The sequence below is a fragment of the Bombina bombina genome, chromosome 5 (assembly GCF_027579735.1).
Source record: "Bombina bombina isolate aBomBom1 chromosome 5, aBomBom1.pri, whole genome shotgun sequence".
Classification (NCBI taxonomy): domain Eukaryota; kingdom Metazoa; phylum Chordata; class Amphibia; order Anura; family Bombinatoridae; genus Bombina; species Bombina bombina.
The window spans coordinates 526226915-526248083 of record NC_069503.1 but is presented as its reverse complement, the minus strand read 5'-3'; the positions used below and the strand labels follow the sequence as shown (position 1 = coordinate 526248083).

Here is a 21169-nt window from a genome sequence, read left to right as displayed (position 1 = left end):
TTTTTTTCCCTAGTGCAGGGGCGGTCCTGCGAGGCATTCCTTGTGACCGGGTGTGGCTATTCGACTTCCTCTGCTTGACTGGTAGTTGCAGGAGACGAAAACGGTTTCTGTGGTCCGGGTCATAGGAGGTGGTGAGTGCCTCGGCCATTGGAGGTTATAAAGGTGCCATTTTTCTATATTATATCTAGTCCGTAATAAAGGCACAAGCTATGGAGGACTCTGACGCGTTAGAGGGTACTCCCTCTTTAACAAAGTCTAATACCTGTGTTTATTGTGAGGAGGTTCTGGTAGATCTGCCTGCTCAACTATGTTCCACATGCCTTAATAAAGTTACAACATCTAGAAAAAATAGGATGTCTAGTACTACTGAGCTGTTCACCTCTGAGGGTTCTCTGTCCCGTGAGGTGCATTCCCTAATTTCATCTCCGATTACACATGCAGCTCCCCAGGGCACGACTAATCTTCCTGCGGGAGAGATCCGTTGGCCGCCAGATTTTGCAGATCAGCTGCAAACGGCGGTGGATAGGGTGATTAGTGCTTTACCACGTTATGCTAAGCGCAAGTGTAGGGTAAAATATGGCGACCCGACCCAGGGGTCATCTACCCCAATGGATATTTCGGAAAGATTATCTTTTTCTGGATCGGAGTCTGTGTCATCTAAAACTCTGGCTGCGGAGGAGCCTAACTTTAGGTTTAGGATGGAAAATTTGCGCTTTTTACTGAAGCAAGTGTTTGCTACGCTGGAGGTTCCAGAACCAAAATTACCTGAGGAACCTTCGATTCCTAAACTTGATAAAGTATATGAGGACAGGGTAGTGCCTCAGACCTTCCATTTTCCTGTTAAGATGGATAACATTATTAAGAAGGAATGGGAGAGATTAGGTTCATCTTTTTCCCCTTCTTCTTCGTTTAAGAAACTGTTTCCCGTCCCAGACTCTCAGCTCGAGCTATGGGGGACTGTCTCTAAGGTGGATGGTGCTATCTCTACGCTCGCAAAGCGGACGACGATCCCTCTCGAGGATAGTTCATCGTTTAAAGAGCCCATGGATAAAAAGTTAGAAAACATGTTGAGAAAAATGTTTCAGCACACAGGGTTTGTTTTTCAGCCGGCAGCGGCGGTAGCTGCGGTATCCAGAGCTGCGACATATTGGTGTGAATCTCTGTCTGAAATGGTCGAGAGGGAGACTCCCCTGGACGAGAGTCAGGAGAGAATTAAGACCTTGAGAGTTGCTAATTTCTTTATAAGGTTTTTCCATACTAGCCTGCAGGGCTCTGTGGCTAAAGTCGTGGTCTGCGGACATGACCTCTAAGTCTGGACTGCTATCCCTTCCCTTTCAGGGAAAGATCCTGTTCAGTCCAGGATTGGACTCGATCATATCCACGGTTACGGGAGGCAAGGGCGCTTTCCTGCCGCAGGATAAGAAGGCTAAGCCTAAGGAATCTACTTTTCGTCCCTTTCATGCGGACTAGGCCCAACGTCAGCAGCCGACCGCGAAAGTGGTTTAGTCCAAGGGAACTTGGAAGTCAGCTCAATCTTGGAATAAGTCCAAGCAGAACAAAAAGCCTGCCAAAACAAAGTCGGCATGAAGGTGCGGCCCCCGACCGGTCAATGGACCAAGTAGGTGGCAGATTATCTCTCTTCTCAGAAGTCTGGTTGCAGGACCCTCAGGACCCTTGGTTCCTGGAGGTTATTGCCCAAGGGTACAGGATAGGGTTCAGATCTCATCCGCCCAGGGGCTGATTTCTCCTGTCAAATCTGTCTTCCAGACCGGAAAAGAGAGACGCCTTTCTGGAATGTGTGAGGGATCTCTCTTCTCTTAGAGTAATTGTACCAGTACCCCCAGCAGAAAGGGGTCTAGGGTACTATTCAAACCTTTTCCTGGTCCCAAAGAAGGAGGGCACGTTCCGCCCGATTCTAGACCTAAAATGTTTAAACAGATTTCTGGCTGTTCCATCGTTCAAAATGGAAACGATCTGGTCTATTCTGCCCCTAGTTCAAGAGGGTCAGTTCATGATTACTTCCTTTATGTGCCAATCCACAGGGATCACTTCAGGTTCCTGAGATTTGTGTTTCTGGACCAACATTTCCAGTTGTTGGCCCTTCCTTTTGGTCTGGTGACGGCCCCGAGAGTCTTCACAAAGGTTCTGGGGGCATTACTTGCAGTAGCTAGATCCAGAGGCATTGCTGTGGCGCCCTATCTGGACGACATCCTAGTCCAGGCGCCATTGTTCAGTTTCACAGAGGATCACTCGAGGGCTCATCTTCTTTTGCTCCAATCGCACGGTTGGAAGATAAACTCAGGAAAGAGTTCCCTTATTCCCAGCAACAGGGTGGAGTTCCTGGGCATGATAATAGATTCTATATCCATGAAGATATTTCTCATAGATCAGTGACGCAGGAAGATTGCGTCCACCTGTCTTGCCCTTCAGTCCTCCTCCAGCCCCTCTGTTACTCAGTGTATGGAGGTGATTGGGCTCATAGTGTCCAGCATCGATGCCATTCCATTTGCCAGGTTCCATCTCAGACCTCTTCAGTTGTGCATGTTGAGACAGTGGAACAGCGATCATACAGACCTATCCAAACAGATTTCTCTGGACGATCGGACGAGGGACTCCCTCTCTTGGTGGATCCATCCTGAACAACTGTCCCAGGGGACATCCTTCCTGAGACCGTCCTGGGAAATTGTGACCACGGACGTGAGTCTGGCAGGATGGGAAGCTGTTTGGGGTGCCAGGAGAGGAGTCTCTCCTCCTGATCAATATTTTGGAACTTCGAGCAATCTACAATGCTCTGAAGGCGTGGCCTTTCCTGGGGTCATTCAGCTTCATCAGATTCCAGACAGACAACATTACCTCAGTGGCTTACATCAACCATCAGGGGGGGACGAGAAGTTCCCTAGAGATGAGGGAGGTTTCTCGGATATTGGAATGAGTCCCACAGCTTCTCATTCTCAGCAATCCACATTCTGGATGTGGACAACTGGGAAGCAGATTTTCTCAGCAGGGAATCCTTCCATCCAGGGAATGGTCTCTCCACCCCGCGGTGTTTGTGGAGATTTGTCACAGATGGGGGATGCCGGAGATAGATCTCATGGCTTCCAGACTCAATTGCAAGCTACCCAGATACGGGTCGCGGTCCAGGGATCCCCAGGCAGAGTTGATAGATGCCTTAACGGTGCCTTGGGGGTTCATCCTGGCTTACATTTTTCCACAGTTGCCACTGCTACCTCGTGTAGTGGCCCGCATCAAGCAGGAGCAAGCTTCGGCTATTCTGATTGCTCCGTCGTGGCCGCGGAGGACGTGGTTTGTAGATCTGGTGGGGATGTCATCTTCTCCTCCATGGAGGTTACCCTGTCGCAGGGATCTGTTGGTACAGGGTCCCTTTCAACATCAAAATCTAGATTCTCTGAGGCTGACTGTGTGGAGATTGAACGCTTAGTCTTGGCCAAGAGAGGGTTTTCTGAGATAGTGATTGATACTCTCGTTCATGCCAAGAAGCTGGTCACTCGTCTCATCTATCATAAGGTGTGGAGGACTTTCTTGTCCTGGTGTGAGAAGCATGGATATCCTTGGCACAAGATTAAGGTATCCAGGATTCTGTCCTTTCTCCAGGATGGGTTGGAGAAGGTGCTTGCCGCAAGTTCCTTAAAGGGACAAATTTCAGCATTATCTGTTTTGTTGCACAAGAGGCTCGCTGAGCTTCCTGATATTCAGTCTTTTGTTCAGGTTCTGTCTAGAATCAGGCCTGTTTTTATACAGTCCGCTCCTCCCTGGAGCTTGAATCTGGTTCTGAAGGTGTCGCAGAGGGTTCCTATGTGCTCTAATGACATTAAGATTCTTTCCTGGAAGGTTCTCTTTCTGTTGGCTATTGCATCGGCACGCAGAGTCTCTGAGTTGGCGGCCTTGCAATATGAGCCTCCTTATTTGGTCTTTCACGCTGATAAGGCTGTTCTTCGCACTGGTTTGGGATTTCTTCCCAAGGTTGTGTCTAACCTTAACATCAATCAGAAAATAGTTGTTCCTTCTTTGTGTCCTAACCCCTCTTCTCCTAAGGAGAGGTTACTTCATGATTTGGATGTGGTTCGGGCTTTGAAGTTTTATCTTCAGGCTACAAAGAATTTCAGCAAGTCTACATCTCTTTGTGGTGTATTCAGGGAAGCGCAAGAGGCAGAAAGCTTCTTCAACTTATTTGTCCTTTTGGCTGAGGAGCATGATTCGCTTGGCCTATGAGACAGCGGGACATAAGCCTCCTCAGAGGATCACGGCTCATTCAACTAGAGCTGTGGCTTCTTCTTGGGCCTTCAAGAATGAGGCCTCTATGGAGCAGATTTGTAAGGCAGCTACCTGCTCCTCCTTACATACTTTTACAAAGTTTTACATATTTGACGTTTTTGCTTTGGCGGAAGCAATTTTTGGGAGAAAGGTTTTGCAGGCTGTGGTGCCCTCACATTAGGGTCTGTCTCTTTTACCCTCCCGTTTTTTTCATTCAGTGTCCTCTAGAGCTTGGGTATTGTTTCCCACAAGTAATGAATGAAGCCGTAGACTCTCCTCCCCTTTAGATGGAAAACATAAATTATGCTTACCTGATAATTTTATTTCCATCGTGGGGAGTAGAGTCCACGGCTCCCATCCGTTGCTCCGTTGGGCGGACCTAAATTTAGTTTGTTCTTCTATCACCATTTATACCCTGATATTTCTCCTACTGTTCCTTGTTCCCTCGACAGAATGACTGGGGGATGAGGGGAGTGGGGGAGGTATTTAAGCCTTTGGCTGGGGTGTCTTTGCCTCCTCCTGGTGGCCAGGTTCTTAATTTCCACAAGTAATGAATGAAGCTGTGGACTCTCCTCCCAACGATAGAAATAAAATTATCAGGTAAGCATAATTTTTACATGTTTTCATCTACTTAACTGCATATGTGTACATATGTATTTATGTGTTTATATATGTCTGTAAATACATATATACAGATATAAATACATATATACAGACACACACATATATATATATATATAAAAATACATACATAAATATATAAATATCCAAACAGGTGCACTCACTGTGACATAAGGCATCCGCCGGGGTGCTGCGTAGAAAACATATAGCAATATCCGTTCAACCCCTAAAGGTAGAGAAACGCTTCACTCTCCGGTCTATTCAAAATCCTTTATTAGGTATCCAGCATCAAATGACAAATCTCCCAAACGTTTCGATACCAATTGGTATCTTTATCAATGGGTAATCAGAACATATCTATCCCAAAAGAAGGTTCCTAATACTAACCACAAACCACTCACCTATATACACCTGTAAAGCGTCCCTGTCACTTCCGGTGTATCAGAAGCCGCCCCACCACGCGCATGCGTCCAGGAGTTAGCTAACCGCATGGCTAATTAGCATATTCAGTCACGTGATGACGTTTGCGCTCCAACCGCGCATAGTTACTCCTGCTAATGCGCATGTCCGGGTGGCCGGAGTTCCGATGACACCGGACTAACTATTACAAGTATAACTACTCTAAAGTGCAAAAACTAACTATACCAAATTAAAATCTATAAAAATATTATAACTACCTGAGTTCTCAAAACAGACTTTGTTCCTTATATTTACAACATCTTAATGTATTAATAAGATACTTTGCATCTATATATGTTATACTGACAAATCACTACCATTCCTGCACACATCAGCCCCACGGATGGCTTATAAGAGAGCACCCAATTTGAAGGATCTACTGGTCCATAATGACCCTGTGAAGTGCTATGAAAAAAGCACATGGCTGGATAACAGGAAAAAAGTTGGCTGCTATAGATGTGGGGATTGCACTACGTGCAATAGTATGCTAACAGGGATGTTCTTTCACCACCCACACACTGGGAGAAAATACAAGATTTTGCACAGATTGTCATGTATGAGTACGTATGTTGTATACATACTAATGTGTCCATGTTCGCTGGTCTATGTGGGGAAGACCTCAACTACATTTCGTGAGAGGATGGCCAATCATCGCCAATGCGATTAGACAAGCGATAGACAAGAAAACATCTGATCAACCGGTTGCCAGACATTTTCTCCAAGCTGGGCACACAGCGGCTAGTTTAAGGACTATGCTTATTGATCATGTGCCCCCCTTACAAAGGGGAGGAGATAGGAACACGAAACTACTCCAAGTTGAGACCTCCTGTATTTATCATCTGGACACAGTGGCTCCTAAGGGTCTGAATGTACAGATGGACTTTGGTGTCTTCCTTTAAGTGAGATGTCCATGATTTATCAGTCTAGGTCATCAACATCTAGGAAGATAGACTGGTCCAGAATATATGTGTTGACAAAGTCTCTGAAAGTATGGTGTTCAGTGTATTGCGGTGGCCATAACAAAGTTTCTTACTGCACTCCAATTGGCATAGAAGCTATATGTTTTATTGATAATTGTAATATAACATACTTTATCTAGTAAGTAGACATTTTGGAGATTATGGATAGGATAATAAAGGGGCAGTGATTAGCTTAGCAAACTGTATATATAGATGCAAAGTATCTTATTAATACATTAAGATGTTGTAAATATAAGGAACAAAGTCTGTTTTGAGAACTCAGGTAGTTATAATATTTTTATAGATTTTAATTTGGTATAGTTAGTTTTTGCACTTTAGAGTAGTTATACTTGTAATAGTTAGTCCGGTGTCATCGGAACTCCGGCCACCCGGACATGCGCATTAGCAGGAGTAACTATGCGCGGTTGGAGCGCAAACGTCATTACGTGACTGAATATGCTAATTAGCCATGCGGTTAGCTAACTCCTGGACGCATGCGCGTGGTGGGGCGGCTTCTGATACACCGGAAGTGACAGGGACGCTTTACAGGTGTATATAGGTGAGTGGTTTGTGGTTAGTATTAGGAACCTTCTTTTGGGATAGATATGTTCTGATTACCCATTGATAAAGATACCAATTGGTATCGAAACGTTTGGGAGATTTGTCATTTGATGCTGGATACCTAATAAAGGATTTTGAATAGACCGGAGAGTGAAGCGTTTCTCTACCTTTAGGGGTTGAACGGATATTGCTACATAAATATATAGATATAGATATTTAGACATGTATATGTATGTATCTCTATGTTAAAGCCTTTTGCCTGCCTTTTTTTTAATTTATAATTTTTTATTGAGTTTCTCAAATATATTAAACATTGACAACAGTGATTAATGCAAGTCGTACAGAAAATCATGTCGATTTACGAGGATTTTTTTTTTTATAAACAAGCACAGTGCATAAAACTGAAATAGTAAAATACAATTATAATACCTCGTGAATATATGAATATGTACTCTCACGGTAACATGAGGATCTATACGAACTAGGCATATTATTCAGTTTACCTATGCAAAAATATATTGTGCAATAGCATAATTAATAGCAATGTTGCCATATTTATGTTGTACTTATATATGTAAAGTAAAGAAAGAGAAAAAATAAGGTGAGGACCTGTTGCAGCACTTTCAACATATTAGGTAATGCAAAATTGGGAAAGGAAAAAATATAAGATGTTTATGACCGGTAGCAGGGAATCAAGACTATCAAAATATACATAAATGTATACATACACACATATATATAGGGTAAGTATATGTGAAACTAAGAAACATAGTCTAATGTACACTCCGCTAAACCCGGTGTCGCCCAGGGCCCTTGGGCCGACACCAGACCCCAGCAAAGACAAAAATAAATAAATAAAAGGCTCACTTATTCAAATACTTGAAACCCCTTACTATAGTTGTATTGCGGCTGAATATGATAATCCCCACTCACTCAGGGTCTTCCCAATGCTACCAAAATGATGACATAATTTCAATCATTACTGCAACAGGTTGTGAAATAGGATTAATGGCGGTGTTTTCGAGGGAAACCGCAATTTAGTCTCTGGTGTCTAACAAATGCACTCAGAGAACTGTAAACTATGTAAAAGTGGGGGGTCAGAAGTGTGGAGCCAACCTGGCAAAGATTTAGATGCTATGATATAGGTGTGCCAGATGTTCAGTAAACACTCAAATACTATCTATATAGATTTGACTTAGTGGATACAGTTTAGTCTTGTCTCTCCAAAAAGATATTGGTATATTAGGGTGTTAACAAATATATACATACGCATATATATATATATATATACACCCACACACACATGCACATATATATGTGTACACAGGACGAAAGACCCAGAGGTAGCACACAATAGCAAGTGAGAGAATAGAAATAGCAGACATCTGTAATATACAGGTATGTAGATTGTTGGGTAAATAAAGACTCAAGATAAGTAATGAGCTTATGAGGAGATCAACTTAATATATCTCACAGATCAATATTACCGATATGCTAGTGGTAGAAATTATATAATTTATATGACCCTCAACTATATCTGTCAAAATGGGCATTTACTTGAGCATAAGCAGTTTGTAAAAGCTATATACAGTAGGTTTGAAACCTCTGTTTCATAGATCAACAAACCAAACAAAGGGGTCATGTATGGGAACATAGAAGGGTTATCCAATTAAGAAAATAAAAATAAAATGCCTATTGGATATCTAGCTTTCGATTATCATATATGAAATAACTATAACACACATCAAGGAGGATACTAATGAGGTAAGGTTCATAAAGTGCTCGTCAATGAGCCGTCGTGCATGTTGTTTCCAGGCCTCCACAGCCTCCATATTAGTACTGCACCGCGAGTACAACAAGTGAGTTGCTTGTAGGTAGGTCCACCACTGTCCTTAGTTATGTAGAATAATAGTAGCTATGTAGACCCAGACACCTGGGGAGGGAGTATTCCTCATTCAATATAGGTTGCCGATGTGAGAGGGCGCGGTAGGTATAATGACAGCTTACCACATGACGATGTTGAAGGGCCAAAACTTTGCTTGCATCCTCTGCATAGGGCTTTTCTCTGCCTTACTTTCTTATGTGGGTGCATATGAGATCTTAGGCGTTATAATAGGAAAATGAGACCTGTAATATTGAGATATTTTCTATTTTATAGTCCATAAGCCTGGAGCTCTGCTCAAACATGTCTGACTTCTTTGGCAGTTGGCTCCGCCCCCCGCTTTTTTTTCATATCTTTGAGCCCTTATAACTTGTTACTGCAATATTATTTTTAAATCATTTTTATTTGATGGTGTTATTATGAGTGTAACTGTACTTTTTAATGTATTTTTTTATGTTTACCAGGTCTCTGAGGATGCGGTAATCATTTTAGCGTAAATCGTGATTTCAACTTGTAATACCAGCGGTAAACCCGAAGTTTGCAAACACCCGCCGCTCCACTCATAATCTGGCCCTAAGAAATAAATCCAATTTGTTGGTTTAATGTTATAAGGCTTTTCTAGCAGGAGTGTTCGACTCACTGATCACTTACATTCTGTAAGGGCAGGATGTTTGTTTCCAGTATAGTGGAATGAGATGCTTAGCGCAGTTTATCATTATTTTAAAGAGAGTTTATCTATATTTGCAATAGTTTAGGAGGGAAATGAATGGATTGAGGTCTATAGTTGTGCCCATGGGGATTTCCATAGCATTCCTCACCCGAATCCAATAGGGATTAATTACCTCGTATTCTCACCAGATGTGACCAAGAGAACCTCACAGCCTCAGATTGATTGTAAACAGATAGGTATTAGGTACTGTCCCAGAAGTAATTTAAAATTTGTTTCTAGTGCAGAGACTGAAATTGAGGATTTCTTGGTAGATAACAAAATGTTGTTCCATTGTTCCTTCGATATAGATATTAAATAATTTTCCCAAGAAAAGGTATTGTGTAGTTGTATCTACTAGGATTTTATAGGAAGTTGAGATTGTGCTTAAAGCATAAAGTTTAAAAAATATTTTGTGGTCTGATTTAATTTTTCTTACTAGAGTGGGTAGTGATGAAGTGGTGTAGTTGAAAGTAGGATAACCATGACTTAAAAATATGTGGTTATGTATCTCTGAGTGCTGTAGAGGTTTTGAGTGAGTCCCCATTAAGTATCTGAAAAATAAGAATATAAGTGACTTTCCTGTTTACTAACCCATTTGGAAGATTTGGAAAAATTGAACCCTTTAAAATTGCTGAATGAAGTAGAATTTAGTAATGTTAAGTGACCACATTAACCAGACAGAATCACATTAGGTGTAAATGCTTGTGACAAAATGTATCATATCGAATCCACATATACTTTACACACACACATATATATATATATATATATATATATATATATATATATATATATATATGCGAATAAGATTGTTAAAGGGACATGATACTCAAACATTTTCTATGTCAGAATGTGTTACTGATCTTTGTTTATTTAAAAAATGGATGTTCCTGTTCTGAATAGATCATTTTCTTATTGTGGGAGTTTTTCCCATGACTAAGTTGTACATAATCATGCATTTCCTTTTAGTTGTTCTGTAAATGTTAACAGCTTTTACTTTTTAGTACAAAAAAAATAAAAAAAATATGTTTATAACTGCTGCTCTTTAATATTCATGATAGAAAAACAGAAGTAACCAGTAGTATCCCTTTAATGATAAGCAATTATATTGCTTATTCATACGAAACAGAAAACAGATGTAACAGAAAATAAATAGGGGTTCATCTGAACTTGTATGTTGCTTGCTATTGGTATAAAATAATTTAAATATAAAATATTTGGATGTTTTCGTGGATTTCCAACACCACATGTCCAGTTCATAAAATATTCCTGTTCTGCGGGAAATGCTTACCTAAAAGTTTCTACCTATTTTCCAGACAATGTTGTTGTTCCTGAAACAGTGATATAACGTGTCATTAGTGCTAGACCATATTTACTGAGAAGTGTTATCCCCTATTGCTAGTCAGAGTTACATTACTAAAGCTGAATTTTATAGCTCCAGCCCTAGAGTACCCCTTACAGGTCAGTAGTACATGAAGGGCCAGATTATGAGTGGAGCCCAAACGTTTGTGCACAAGCAATATCAGCTTTTCTCAATAGTTTTTGCATAGGTTAAATTGTGCTGGTATTAAAAGTTGAAAGTAAACACAATCGATTGAGCGCAATTCAAGTTAACGCTTGTCGGGTTAGCAGCACGTCCTCAGAGCTGTGGTTAACTGTTTCACAAAACAAAAAAGTGTCACAAAACACATCAAAAATACATTACAAAGTACAGTTACACTCATAATAACACTATCTAATAAAAAATTATTTATACAAAAAAAATTGCAAAAAAAGTTATAAGGGCTCAAAGATAAGAGGTCTCATATGTTAAAGGCTGCAAAGGGCTTTAACATTGAGATACACACACACACACACATATATATATATATATATATATATATATATATATATATATATATATGTCTAAATCTGTATGTATGTGTGTGTATATATATATATATATAGATATATACATATGTATTTATATGTGAATATATGTATTTACAGACATATATATACATACAAACACATATGTACACATATATAGACATATAAATAAGTGAATTGGAGCCCATCGCAGTAGATGAAAACATGTAAAATCATATAAATTCAATATTCCTTTTTAATAAAGTTTTATACTGTGTATTTACTGTAAATATTTTACATTCTGATGTTCTGGACATAGCAGAATATGTTCTAAGCATTTTTAAATAGATATTCATATATATATATATATCAATCCAGAGAGGGAAAGCACAATCATACTAGTATCCCAGCTGCCAGGGTGCGCTTTAAATCCGTACAGAGAACCAGCTCCAAAAAAAGGCACTCACTGGGCGTTCCTGCATCCACATAGTAACAGACGGTACGTAATTCGTCACAGGCTGACGTGTACGAGTACTTATGTGGTTTATATAGTGATTTGTCCTTGCTCGTTGGTCTTTATTAGTAAAACGATTACCCCCTTTAGGGACAGGATGACCAACCATCGATGCGCCATTAGGGAAGCCTTGGAAAAAAAGAGAGTCGGAACAACCGGTTGTGTGCCATTTTGCCAAATGCAAGCATAGTGTCTCTAGTCTGCTCTCAATGCTGATCAATCATGTACCCCCATTGGCTAGAGGAGGCAATAGAGCCAAGTCTACTGCAACTAGAGACTAAATGGATTTATATGATGGATACACTAATGCCAAGGGGTCTCAAAACCTCTCTGGACTTTAGACCTTTCTATTAAACTTCTGTCATTATATTGATGAAGATCCAGTATATGTCTGATAATATAGGTGATGAAATCCTTTGATGATCCACATGAACGTACGCTCTAGTGGGTGCCCACTGATTTCTACCTATACTACAGGAGTTACTGAAGACCAATAACTATTTACATTATTGGATATATATGATTAGGGATAGTTTCTGGGCCGAAGTCGTTATTGGTACAATATACCATCATATTACTGCACATATTGTATGGTTCTATGTCAATCTATACTGGCCTGTAATGATGTTTTTATTTATGGGTTGCCATGACAACGCTTGCTTACGATTAGTGGAGCGTCACGCAGCGTCGGCCGATGATGACGTCACAGTTGTGGTATGGCGTGGGTCCTAAATGGCCGCATGTGAAGGCATTTAAATCGATGTATAATGTAACAATGTAACTTGCCAGCTGCTTTTAGGTTCACTTGGTTGAACTTATTGATTGACATTTGACAAAACGTTATGAAACGTTGTCAGTTTTAATTTTTATACAATAAATGTTATGTTTTATTAAAGCCCAGTGAGTGCCTGTTTTTGGAACTTGAGATATATATATATATATATATATATATATATTAGTCACAAGTTATGAATTAAGTGCTTTAAATCCAGAAAGTGCCTGACCGCTTGTGACTATTGGATATTGATTTCAACTTCAAGTGCACCCTGGTTGCTAACAGTTATCAAATCTTGGGAGTGCTGGATAGGTATAGATATATACTGTATTATACCAAAATACCATCACATATATACAGGAATGTGTATTTATGAATACATATAACATGTTCTGCTATGTGCATAACATTGGAATGTGAAATATTCATATTTTCATGTCGAGTTAGTGCACATGAGAATATGCGATAATGTTTGCACGCGAGTAGGGTGTTTTTTCCACTTTTTTTGATCCATTGACTTCTATGGGGGAATAGGTTATCGCACACACAATATTGTAAGTTTGGCTTTTTGCGTGCATCGGGTTAGCGCAAGAGCGATACCTTTTTTTACTTTCAACTCGTAATATGAGCGCAACCTGATGCACGCAAAAATCTTACTTCTAGTGAAATTAGCGCTCCACTTGTAATCTGGCCCTAAATGTGTGTTAATTTGGATTAAGAATGATATCCAGCCATGTGATTGGAAAATATACATTTACAGCAGAACTTATCAGTGTCATTTTTTGTTTGTTTCGTCTTGAAATGCACAAAATCATAGCCAAAATATCAGCTGAAATGTTCGTCTATTAATTAACATTTTATATATATATATATATACTAGTCCTAAAGCCCCTGTACACGGGCCATTTTTTGCAGTACAGTGGTCCCACTCCTTGCTCTCTCTCTATCCCCCCTCTCTTTTGCTCTCTCTTTCTCCCCTCTCTTTTACTCTCTCTCTCCCCCCTCTCTTTTACTCTCTCTCTCTCCCCCCTCTCTTTTGCTCTCTCTCTCCCCCCTCTCTTTTGCTCTCTCTCCCCCCCCCCTCTCTTTTGCTCTCTCTCTTCCCCCTCTCTTTTGCTCTCTTTCTCCCCTTCTCTTTTGCTCTCTCTCTCCCCCCTCTCTTTTGCTCTCTCTCCCTCTCTTTTGCTGTCTCTCTCCCTCTCTTTTGCTCTCTCTCTCCCCCTCTTTTGCTGTCTCTCTCCCCCTCTTTTGCTGTCTCTCTCCCTCTCTTTTGCTCTCTCTCTTCCTCCCTCTCGTTTGCTCTCTCTCTCTCTCTCTCTCCTCTCGTTTGCTCTCTTCCTCCCCCTCTCGTTTGCTCTCTTCCTCCCCCTCTCTTTTGTGCTCTCTCCCCCTCTCTTTTGCGCTCTCTCCCCCTCTCTTTTGCGCTCTCTCCCCCTCTCTTTTGCGCTCTCTCCCCCCTCTCTTTTGCGCTCTCTCCCCCCTCTTTTGCGCTCTCCCCCTCTCATTTGTGCTCTCTCCCCCTCTCTTTTGCGCTCTCTCCCCCTCTCTTTTGGGCTCTTTCCCCCTCTCTTTTGCGCTCTCTCCCCCTCTCTTTTGCGCTCTCTCCCACTCTCTTTTGCGCTCTCTCCCCCTCTCTTTTGTGCTCTCTCCCCCCTCTCTTTTGCGCTCTCTCCCCCTCTCTTTTGCGCTCTCTCCCCCTCTCTTTTGCGCTCTCTCCCCCCTCTCTTTTGCGTTCTCTCCCCCCTCTCTTTTGCGCTCTCTCCCCCCTCTCTTTTGCGCTCTCTCCCCCTCTCTTTTGCGCTCTCTCCCCCTCTCTTTTGTGCTCTCTCCCCCCTCTCTTTTGCGCTCTCTCCCCCTCTCTTTTGCGCTCTCTCCCCCCTCTCTTTTGTGCTCTCTCCCCCCTCTCTTTTGCGCTCTCTCCCCCCTCTCTTTTGCGCTCTCTCCCCCTCTCTTTTGCGCTCTCTCCCCCTCTCTTTTGCGCTCTCTCCCCCCTCTCTTTTGCGTTCTCTCCCCCTCTCTTTTGTGCTCTCTCCCCCTCTCTTTTGTGCTCTCTCCCCCCTCTCTTTTGTGCTCTCTCCCCCCTCTCTTTTGTGCTCTCTCCCCTCTCTCTTTTGTGCTCTCTCCCCCCTCTCTTTTGTGCTCTCTCCCCCCTCTCTTTTGCGCTCTCTCCCCCTCTCTTTTGCGCTCTCTCCCCCCTCTCTTTTGCGCTCTCTCCCCCCTCTCTTTTGCGCTCTCTCCCCCCTCTCTTTTGTGCTCTCTCCCCCTCTCTTTTGTGCTCTCTCCCCCCTCTCTTTTGCGCTCTCTCCCCCCTCTCTTTTGTGCTCTCTCCCCCTCTCTTTTATGCTCTCTCCCCCTCTCTTTTGCGCTCTCTCCCCCTTCTCTTTTGCGCTCTCTCCCCCTCTCTTTTGCGCTCTCTCCCCCTCTCTTTTGTGCTCTCTCCCCCTCTCTTTTGTGCTCTCTCCCCCCTCTCTTTTGTGCTCTCTCCCCCCTCTCTTTTGTGCTCTCTCCCCCCTCTCTTTTGTGCTCTCTCCCCCCTCTCTTTTGTGCTCTCTCCCCCTCTCTTTTGTGCTCTCTCCCCCTCTCTTTTGCACTCTCTCCCCCTCTCTTTTGTGCTCTCTCCCCCTCTCTTTTGTGCTCTCTCCCCCCTCTCTTTTGTGCTCTCTCCCCCCTCTCTTTTGTGCTCTCTCCCCCCTCTCTTTTGTGCTCTCTCCCCCTCTCTTTTGTGCTCTCTCCCCCTCTTTTTTGCGCTCTCTCCCCCTCTTTTTTGCGCTCTCTCCGACTTCTCTTTTGCGCTCTCTCCCCCCTCTCTTTTGCGCTCTCTCCCCCTCTCTTTTGCGCTCTCCCCCCCTCTCTTTTGCGCTCTCTCCCCCCTCTCTTTTGTGCACTCTCCCCCCTCTCTTTTGCTTTCTCTCTCCCTCTATTTATCCCCCTCTTCTGCTCTCTCTATCCCCCCTCTTTAGAGCCCGGCATCTGGCTCTGCCCGTGTCCCGCCCGGCCCTGCCCACGTCACGTACGGCCCTGCCCATGTCATGCCCGAGCTCCGCCCATGCCACACCCGCCCGGCCATGCCCACTCCACCACACGCTCATGCCAGGTCTGAGGTCAGTTGGAAGGCCAGGTGTGTTTGTTCTTGCGCGCAGTCTCTACTGCGCATGACAGCTTCGGATTTTATTATATAGGATTGGCGTATATTGAATATTAGATTTGACATATTATGTGTTCTTTTTCTTTGAAGGTTTTTAATTCTGGACCAAGTACAATGCCTGGATCAGTCGTCCAGATTTTGTTACCAAATCGACTGTCTGCCACTGGTGCTGAAATTTTTCATATTCAACACATGATGGTATGTATATTATACTCATAAGAGAGCACAAGTAAGATGTTACAAAACTATAGATTATTTTTTGTATTACTGTTTTATGTTTTTGTGAGTATTATTTCCTAGCAACTAAAAGGTATAGTTAATCTATTTAAACGGACAGTAAACCCAGGCAAAAACTTTACAATTTTAAATATTCCCTATGTATTACTTACAAAAGTTTTTGATCAAATTGCACATAAACTTATATTATATTCATAAAAATCGTAATCAACAGGCCACCCACAGGTTCACTGCTTTTTTTTTAACTTTACTTTAAAATAGGGTCCATTAAATTACAGTAATATCAATCGCGCTATAACTAGATGTTATGAGCGCGTACGTCAGTCTCCAAAGGTATACAAAGCGCTGCAGTGATGACACGTTGCGCATACTCCGGGAATCTGTCCCGCCATGCTACAGAAACAAAGCAAGCAGACAGTCAAGCTTTCCAAATTTAGGTGGAAGGTAATGGTGGCGTGATTGCGTCATCATGGGGGCCACAGAATAGTTCAGAAAACATACCCTCATAAGGTGCGGTTTAGGGAGAAGGACTGAGTATGGATGCCTAACCGCTCATACATAGTATTGTAAGTTAGAAAGAATTATATACTGTAAGTAATAATTGAAAAAAAATCTATAGATTACATAATATAACTAGTTAAATAAGTTTGAAATATGAATGTTGTCAACATTTACTGACACTTTAAAAAGCAAATCACATGTTTATCAATAACAATACACACATGCCTTTATATAGGTTTTTGCAGAGATAAAGGTGAGTGTTTTTACAGGGAGTGCAGAATTATTAGGCAAGTTGTATTTTTGAGGATTAATTTTATTATTGAACAACAACCATGTTCTCAATGAACCCAAAAAACTAATTAATATCAAAGCTGAAAATTTTTAGAAGTAGTTTTTAGTTTGTTTTTAGTTTTAGCTATTTTAGGGGGATATCTGTGTGTGCAGGTGACTATTACTGTACATAATTATTAGGCAACTTAACAAAAAACAAATATATACCCATTTCAATTATTTATTTTTACCAGTGAAACCAATATAACATCTCAACATTCACAAATATACATTTCTGACATTCAAAAACAAAACAAAAACAAATCAGTGACCAATATAGCCACCTTTCTTTGCAAGGACACTCAAAAGCCTGCCATCCATGGATTCTGTCAGTGTTTTGATCTGTTCACCATCAACATTGCGTGCAGCAGCAACCACAGCCTCCCAGACACTGTTCAGAGAGGTGTACTGTTTTCCCTCCTTGTAAATCTCACATTTGATGATGGACCACAGGTTCTCAATGGGGTTCAGATCAGGTGAACAAGGAGGCCATGTCATTAGATTTTCTTCTTTTATACCCTTTCTTGCCAGCCACGCTGTGGAGTACTTGGACGCGTGTGATGGAGCATTGTCCTGCATGAAAATCAGGTTTTTCTTGAAGGATGCAGACTTCTTCCTGTACCACTGCTTGAAGAAGGTGTCTTCCAGAAACTGGCAGTAGGACTGGGAGTTGAGCTTGACTCCATCCTCAACCCGAAAAGGCCCCACAAGCTCATCTTTAATGATACCAGCCCAAACCAGTACTCCACCTCCACCTTGCTGGCGTCTGAGTCGGACTGGAGCTCTCTGCCCTTTACCAATCCAGCCACGGGCCCATCCATCTGGCCCATCAAGACTCACTCTCATTTCATCAGTCCATAAAACCTTAGAAAAATCAGTCTGGAGATATTTCTTGGCCCAGTCTTGACGTTTCAGCTTGTGTGTCTTGTTCAGTGGTGGTCGTCTTTCAGCCTTTCTTACCTTGGCCATGTCTCTGAGTATTGCACACCTTGTGCTTTTGGGCACTCCAGTGATGTTGCAGCTCTGAAATATGGCCAAACTGGTGGCAAGTGGCATCTTGGCAGCTGCACGCTTGACTTTTCTCAGTTCATGGGCAGTTATTTTGCGCCTTGGTTTTTCCACACGCTTCTTGCGACCCTGTTGACTATTTTGAATGAAACGCTTGATTGTTCGTTGATCACACTTCAGAAGCTTTGCAATGTTAAGAGTGCTGCATCCCTCTGCAAGATATCTCACTATTTTTGACTTTTCTGAGCCTGTCAAGTCCTTCTTTTGACCCATTTTGCCAAAGGAAAGGAAGTTGCCTAATAATTATGCACACCTGATATAGGGTGTTGATGTCATTAGACCACACCCCTTCTCATTACAGAGATGCACATCACCTAATATGCTTAATTGGTAGTAGGCTTTCGAGCCTATACAGCTTGGAGTAAGACAACATGCATAAAGAGGATGATGTGGTCAAAATACTCATTTGCCTAATAATTCTGCACTCCCTGTATAGTTTGGATCTCTCCATCAGACATGAAATAAGTTGCAAATTTATTTGAAAGTAGATACAGGGAGATTACACATATAACTGGTTGTAAGAAAGGTGAATTTCACATACATAACTAAAATAATTAACTCCGGGTCTACTGCAGGAATGAACAGAAATACAATCTTTTTTAGTGAATACATCTTTAAAAGGATGCTACCCCAGTTCTGAATCACTTGAAATTTGTGCAACATATCTGTAAATATCTGACTAGAAAATATCACATGAACATCTCTGTGTAAAAAAGGAAGATATTTTGCTCAGTCCTCAGTAGCCAATCAAGATGCTAGTCCCAGGTCTTACCAGGAAGCATGCATCTGACACGTGGAGGTACAGTCGCTCTCTTTTCCTCCTAAATTTAAGGAAATTTACTATGAAAGCAAAGCGTGAATTCGAAACTGATGATGCTGATTTGCTATTTTGTTTTATCTTTCTTCATAAATGGAAAGAGTCCACAGCTGCATTCATTACTTTTGGGAATTCAGATTAAAGATAGTCTCTTATGGAGGGTAGTGCTCTTCGGCATGGGACTGGAGTTTTAAGTAGTCCTGTCAGCCTCTCAGTGAGAGCATGGGTGAAAATTAGAGTCCGGAGATGCAGGGAGAGTCTTTCTGCGAAACCATCCCGACTCATTAATAGCTCCACAAGCAATCAGCGTTGATGAGTTTCGCTGCCTGCTTTTTTTTCTCAAGTCCATGGCAGAAGCGACGCTACTATCTGTCATACTTAAAGGGCCGTGTTCCTGTTCCACGGCGTAAATTCCGGTAAGATCGTTTCATTTTACTTTCATCATGGATGTATTGTAATTACAACTGTTTCTCCGAGATGGGTTACAACCTTTCGGGGATAATTTTAACATAAGGTCTCAGTGAGGCTCCTTTTTGTATCTAGGAATCAAGGGTTAATATCTCCTGAGGGTTTATAATCATGTTTGTTATGTGATTCTGTCTGCTACTGTGTAGTGTTGCTTCTGCTCATGGCTATTTTGGAACATAACGGCCTATGTCTAGTGACGCGGCCTTTACGGTCGGGCACTCTTTTGCATGGACTGCACGGTTTACCTTGTGACTCCATTTCCGCATTCCTGACCGTGTGGCGACGAAGAAATCCTGGTCCGCTGGTGTCTGGTTCTCTGGAGGTGCTGAGGGCCCCAGCCATTGGGGATGTAAGGTACCGTTTAGATTTTTCTTATTGGTTTATTTTTTATTCCCAGTTATGGAGGATTCAGATTTTTTGGAGACGGATGTCCCGGGTGATACATGCCCATCAGTTATGTTCCGAATGCCATTTTAGAGTGCTCTGTTCCTCTGGATCGGGGAATCAGGTGCCCACTGACCATCCTCCTCTGGGGATTCTATTTCCCACGAGACGAGTTCCCTACCACCAAATCTTACTACGCATGCAGGTAACCCAAACGCTACTTATCCTATGGAGTGTGGCCTGTTCCCACTGGAGGTTACGACACTGTTCCGCATGGCCATATCTTTGGCACTGGCGCATCTGCACCTCCCGGGAGTGTGCTTACAATATTGTCCGTGATCCGTTAACTGGGGCTCGTCGAGCGTGGGATTGCCTGGTCCAGTTCAGCCCTCCAGGGGAGCGACTGCCCCTAAGGCCTCAGGGGGTCAACCTTCAGGGCCAGTGTTCTTCTTTTGTCATGGCGGAGGTATGTTCACCTTTCGTTATAGACTGGCGCGCCTTTGTGTTCTACTAAGGCACGTTTTTGGCGTTGCTGGAGGATCCCAGTCTTAATGGGTCTGGGGATTCTCAGTCTTAATCTTCGACTGGTTTGCATCTATAGACAGAAGGGGATGGAGTAATCTCCTTATAGTCTTTGTTATTTGTGTATACTTTTCCAGTTCTGAGCTTGGAAGTCTTGGACCCCTGTTGGGTTGTCCTGCGGGTCTGTGCGTTCTTCCGGGACGATAACCTATGTGCGGCCTTATCTTATTTTCATCCGATGAGGATGATTTTTATTTGGTCTAAAGCTCATGTTGTGGTGTGATGTTTCCTTCGGGAACTTTCTTCTCTGGAATTGATACTCACGATTTTGTGGTCGCACTGTATACAAAAGTCTGCCTGACTGTTCTTTATCCCTCCATCATCGGGGGGTGGGGGGTGGGGGGGACTCTGTGTGGCCTTGACAGTGCTGGGGCCCTTGGTTTCAGGCTAGTCCTGACTGGGTACAAATCCTTCAGACACGTGGCGCCCTTTTATATCCGGTTGGTCCGGTGAGGCCGCCTAGTGATCACAATGTGATTTGTGTTGTTTTCTTGTTTTATTTTACAAGCTTCAACTAGCATCCTGAAAGGACTTGAGGGTCCGTGGTTGCTTAGGGGCATAGGGAATTGGTTCAGTCCTCATTCGCCTTTCAATCTAGTGGGCCGGGACTCCGTTGAGATCCGCGGCGACAAACTCAGTCGTTTCCGATTTTTCCAGGAACCAGAGTGTTCCTTCCCATTATGGATTGGAGGCTTGGAGGATTTAGGTCCTTCATACCGCCGTTCTTACGGTTTTGCCTTTCATGGTCTCTTTGGAATTGTCCTTTTAGGACTTGTTCCTTTTTAGAGGTTCTGTTCCTTTAGGTAGAGACTTTCTGGACTTCGTCTGTTTTTTCTGGCGGTTTTGGCTGCTTAATTAGGAACTGAAGGCCGTGAGGCTCTGTCTTCCTTTGGGAGTTAGTCGTCTCCATATCGGGGCGATAGGAGGTGTTGTCTCTTTTTTCAAGCTTTTTGCTTAGGGGATGTTTTTCTGCCTGGGTTCGGGATGCTTTGCATTCTTCTCCCTTGGGTGTGGTCCTATGGAACGTTAATCTGAAA

General features: G+C 42.6%; 1 protein-coding gene across 1 annotated transcript in view; it reads left to right on the top strand.

The window, feature by feature from the left end:
• ITGA9 (integrin subunit alpha 9) overlaps positions 1 to 21169 on the top strand; it is an 838607-nt gene that overhangs the window by 656280 nt on the left and 161158 nt on the right. The window contains exon 23 of the mRNA XM_053714443.1: positions 15836 to 15943. Coding sequence (XP_053570418.1) covers positions 15836 to 15943 — 108 coding nt within the window. The remainder of the gene's footprint in view (positions 1 to 15835; positions 15944 to 21169) is intronic.